Below are 4,810 nucleotides of genomic sequence, written 5' to 3'. Positions count from 1 at the left end.
GTATGCCCAAGTGTTTCAGATTGTTGAAAAGAGCTAGACAGTGAGCAAGCCAGAGTGAGAGAGAGGGAGAGAGATGGTAGAGGCAGCGGAAACCCTGATGAAGAAGTTTAAAACACATTGTTGCTGTTGCTGCTGCTGTTTTGGCCTTGTTGTAGTTGCTCATAAATGCGCCATGAATAAATTAACTCGCTGAAAAGCAAAAGCCAGTAACAGCGTTTGGATTTCATGCGAATGATAATAATAATTGAGGCAACAGCTACAACAATACACACAGACACACACACCCACACACTCTCATTGTCAAATAATAACAGTTTTGCAAGTTTACACTGCAAGAAATTTACCTGAAGCCGCTTTGTGGCAGCTTAAAGTTTTACTTCTTACCCTTATAGCAGCACTAAAGCTTTTCAGCTGAAACTTTCGCTTTTCACGTAAAAGTCTTTCTTGAGCACATGATTTTTAAGCTGCATAGCTCTTTAGCACTTAACCATGCCATTTCGAATTTATAAAATTTTTATTAGTATTCATATGATTAAAATCTTGTTGGACCTAATAAATGAGAGTCTGCTCTCATTTACTAGGTCCGTCGCACAGTATTGCACACAATCTTTAATTACGCCTCTCTAAACGATTCTCATCAATTCTGGTGAGGCATATGGATTGTGTTGTCTTCAGTGTTGATGATATTTTCTTATCTGAGTCATCCTTTGTATGTTTTCCCAAGTTAATATATTTTTGGTTATTAGCATAATCGCAGTTCTTCCAGTTCCTTAACTTTCCTTAATACCGCCTCTCTATGCTATTTTCATGAATTCTAGTATGGCTTATATGTCTTATTGTTTTAAGTGCTTGTGGTATTTTTCTACCTGAGCCTCTCATTGTGTGTTTTTCTCGTGAATATATATTGTTTGTTTAATCAAGCCTATACAACAACCTATATACGAACTTTTATTTGAAAGCAGTCAACATTTCATAACCTAGCAACCGTTTTGTTTGCCTGTTACTAGACAACATTGTAAGTTTTTAGAAAGCAATAGCTTAGTCGATTGGTAGCTAAACCTAGCTGTGAGCTGATCTAAGCTCTGCCCACACATCATGCTAACTACCCGGACTTCGAGGCACACCTCGTTGGGTAATCCAAAGGCGCGGCTAACTCGCAACGCGAGGCAGCCATGCTTTACGCTGAAGCGTCCGCTGGTCTTTCAGGTGCGCAAATCGCTGGTGGAGTATGTGGACGATGAACTGCTTGCGATGGATACATCGGTGTTCTATCAGCGCATCTTCATACTGGCCAAGAATGTGGATCCCAAGCGTGAGAGCCTTCTGCCGCCCGCGGCATTGGAGAGCCGGGGCAGCACAGATACGGTTCGCTCAGCTATAGATGCAGACACAGCCACGTTGCGCACCGCCGAGGCAATAATGGCTGATGATGAACAACACTACTCGCAGCAAACCACGCCGGATGGCTCAGAGGCAAAGGAACCCCCTGATCAGCAAGCTGAGCGATTGACAGTTAAAATTATAGATCCATTGGATCCGGATGTGGAAACAGTGACGCGCACATTTCGATTTGACGAGGAGGATGAGGCACAAATAGAGGCAGAGGTGGAGGAGCATGCGCCCGAGCCAGAGGGGCCTGAGCAGCCCAAGGACAGGTTCACACTGTTCAGCGAGATGCTGCGGGAGCTGCACAAGAAATGCCGTAACCTCTCCTATACGCCCGATCCCATGTGCGGTCTAGTTATCTACATGAACGAATACACCATGATGATGCTGGAGAGCGGCGAGGATATGATGGGCATCTTTTGCCGTGAACTGTTGGACTGCGTCCATGAGTACTGGCAAAGTAATCGCGTCTTCCTAATTGAGGATCACATCAAAGAGGTGAGCAGCAGCAACCAGTTGCCTTCATCTGCCCAGCCTTAGATAACTGTTCCATTTGATAGCTCTACACCAAGGAATTGTTGTTCAGACGCATACCCGCTGCCTTTCTTAATGAGAAGTTTCCGCCATCAACGCCCACGGATGAATATCTGATGGGGAAGCAGCATTTAATTATTAAGGACAAACTGACTACCATTTGCACTCTGATAAGCGAAATCATGGACCCGCGCCGCACGACAGACGTGACAGCGCAAGGTTCAACTCTCCTGACAGACATGTCAGTGGCAACCGATATCTCCGAGATGGATGGTGGTGAAAGTGATGAGGAGCCAAGCATGCATCCCAGTCGTTCCAGCCGTTCCAGTCGCTCCCTGAACCAAGAGCAACGCTTGACTGTGACGATTTCGGAGACATTGCCAGCGGAGATTTTCCGGAAGCTGCTGCCGGAAATCCAACGAATTGAACTGGTGCTGTCCTCTACGCGCTTCTACTACACGCTCGAGGAATTCTGCGCGCTGTATGGCAAGGTGCCATTCGCACGCGACGAAGATGGCCTCTTCTGGCCCATACAGAATAACTACGCGCCACCAAACATCTTCCGGCGCACACCATTCGATATCAACCTGACCTTTGCGGACTATGCGGCCGAAATGAATCGACGCCTGCAGGAGGAGCAGGAGCAAAATAAGGCCGAGCTGGAAGCAGCTGCTGCGGCTGAGGCGAGTGCCGCGGCACAGTCCGAGCCACAGGCACGGCCGAAGCACAAAGAGGAGGAGCCAAACGATTGATATAATCGACAGCATATAAGTAATTTGTTTTTGTTTGAAAATTCTTTTAGTTCGTTTTTGTTTGTGGTTGCAAGAAATTGCGCTCAGTGTAGACACATCATTGGATATTATCAACAAGAGTCGTTGTCGCTCTTATCTATCAAAACTCGCGTTCGGTTACAAAGTTTTCGCTCCTGTGCACATGACTGCATTCAATGGGTAGGCGGTGGCTCGCTGACTGAAGGTGGTGGTGTGGTGTCTTCAATGGAGCCGCGGCTCGGCTGTGGCTGCTTACTTGTTTTGGCTTGCCACTTGAATGGCTCGACTCTGTTAACATAAACATAAATTTGTGCACATCCTTAAGAAGACAAACACACACAGACACACTAATACACATTAATACACATGTGCTGTGGGCTTGGGCTCTTAACATAAACCGCAACAGACGCCAGCTGTCAGTTCTAATACCGTTAGCTTGCAGCTGTCAAAAGCTGTTGCTGTCATTTTAAGTCACTTGACAGTCCAAAAGGCAAATATTCCAGCACACACACACACACACCACATAAGCAGCCCACATGCACATAATTATAGCTGCTCAAAATTTGGTTTTACAGCATTCAAGTGTAAGGCTTAAAATTCCCAACTCCTTTTGGCATAAATAATATTCAAATTATATATATGGTACTAGCTTTAGTTTTGTGGCTGCAAATGTAATAAAGCTTAGAATGGAGCGGCAAACGTGTTTAGAAATTGAGCTAAAAAGTTAATTAAACTTTTAGGTGAGCTGCAAAGTTGTTTAACACGCACACGAGCTGCCAGTCGGCTGCTGCAGGACATGCGCTGACAAGGACACAATTCAATCAAGCGCCACAGCAGCAGCAGCAGCAGTGGCAGGGGCAATGGCAGCAACAACGAGTGTCAGCGCATAAACAAGGACATTGCACTCCAGGGTGCTGCTGCCTGAAAGCGCTCGAACGCGAGAGAACGAGAGCACGAGAGCAAAGCCAAACATTTGCCACTGCAGTTTTCATAAACTGCCGGGCAGCAGCAACAACAGCAACAACAACAACTACATGACACAGCAGAGACAATGGCGATAAGCCGCTGCAGTGCAGCAGGAAAGGACGAAAGTGCATGCTGCCACCGTGTGGCCCACAACTTGAGGCGCAAACTCATAAATTACAGGAGTGGAGCCCGAAAAAAAGCAGCTCAAATGACTTTTGGCTTTTTGTGTGTGTGTCTGTGTATGTGTGTGTGTGTGTTTGCTGCAGTCACTTTAGGGGCGCTTGGGCGTGGCCAAGTTTAGCGCAGCGTTGACCCTGCCAGCCATGTTGTCTGGCATGCCAAAGGCCAGGCATAATTCGAGCCAAACTCAATTTGTTTGTAATATTTGAGAGAACAGCAACGTCAGCAGCAACTAAATAATATGAATACATATATATATAAATATATTTGTGTACATGGCACAAAAACAATTTTGGGCAATTTTGCAACGCGCTAAACGAATCTGAACATTTTTGCAGCCACCAAACAACAAAAGTAACAAAAGTAGAGGCAAAACAGAGGCACAACCGGAGCAGCAAGAACATCACGTCCAGCTGCCATTTGCCACAAAAAGGATTACGAAAAACGGCAGCCAAGTCTTTGTGTGTAGAGCATAACATATAAATTTGAGATTTGTTGTTAAGAGACAAATAGCACTGAAAGGGATAACAAACAGGATGAAATAACAGAGGATAGACTTCTTTTATTAAAGCTTGCAAGCAGCAAAATAGCTTTAAGAGAGGTAGTTAGAGAAAGAAGAGAAAGAGAGAGAGAGAGATGCGCAACGTGTGGGAATTCTCTTTAATATGCTACATTTAAAGAACTGAAAATGTTGTAGAAGTTTTTGCTGTTTTGTTTCACAGTTCGAACCAGTTCGCAGGTTCGATTCGACTTGTAAAGCTAATTTTTATTCATTCCTTCTTGAGTCCGAGTTAGACTACAATATATTGTCTAATTTCAAATGAAGTAATTTAATTTCTTATTGAGAATTGCCTGTTGTACTGAAAATATTGCCAGTCTTAAATATTTTCATATACAAGATGCGGGCTACATTTGAGCTCTACCCAAAGTTGTCAGCTACCAAATATAGTTGGTTGTGTGCAATAGCTGGGACC

At 44.7% G+C, this 4,810-nt stretch overlaps 1 protein-coding gene across 1 annotated transcript; it reads left to right on the top strand.

Annotated features, from left to right (window-relative positions):
• The first annotated feature begins 990 nt into the window (after window positions 1-990).
• On the top strand, window positions 991-3,389 carry LOC135438215 (uncharacterized). The gene is made up of 2 exons (XM_064696444.1): window positions 991-1,884; window positions 1,947-3,389. Exons 1-2 carry the CDS (start codon window positions 1,096-1,098, stop codon window positions 2,670-2,672), a joined length of 1,515 nt encoding a protein of 504 aa, XP_064552514.1. The 5' UTR covers window positions 991-1,095; the 3' UTR covers window positions 2,673-3,389.
• Window positions 3,390-4,810: the final 1,421 nt, after the last annotated feature.

Source organism: Drosophila montana, unplaced genomic scaffold (genome assembly GCF_035044405.1).
Source record: "Drosophila montana isolate Dmon_TW-CO22-7 unplaced genomic scaffold, ASM3504440v1 contig_3847_1, whole genome shotgun sequence".
NCBI lineage: Eukaryota > Metazoa > Arthropoda > Insecta > Diptera > Drosophilidae > Drosophila > Drosophila montana.
This window is presented reverse-complemented; position numbering and strand designations above follow the sequence as displayed.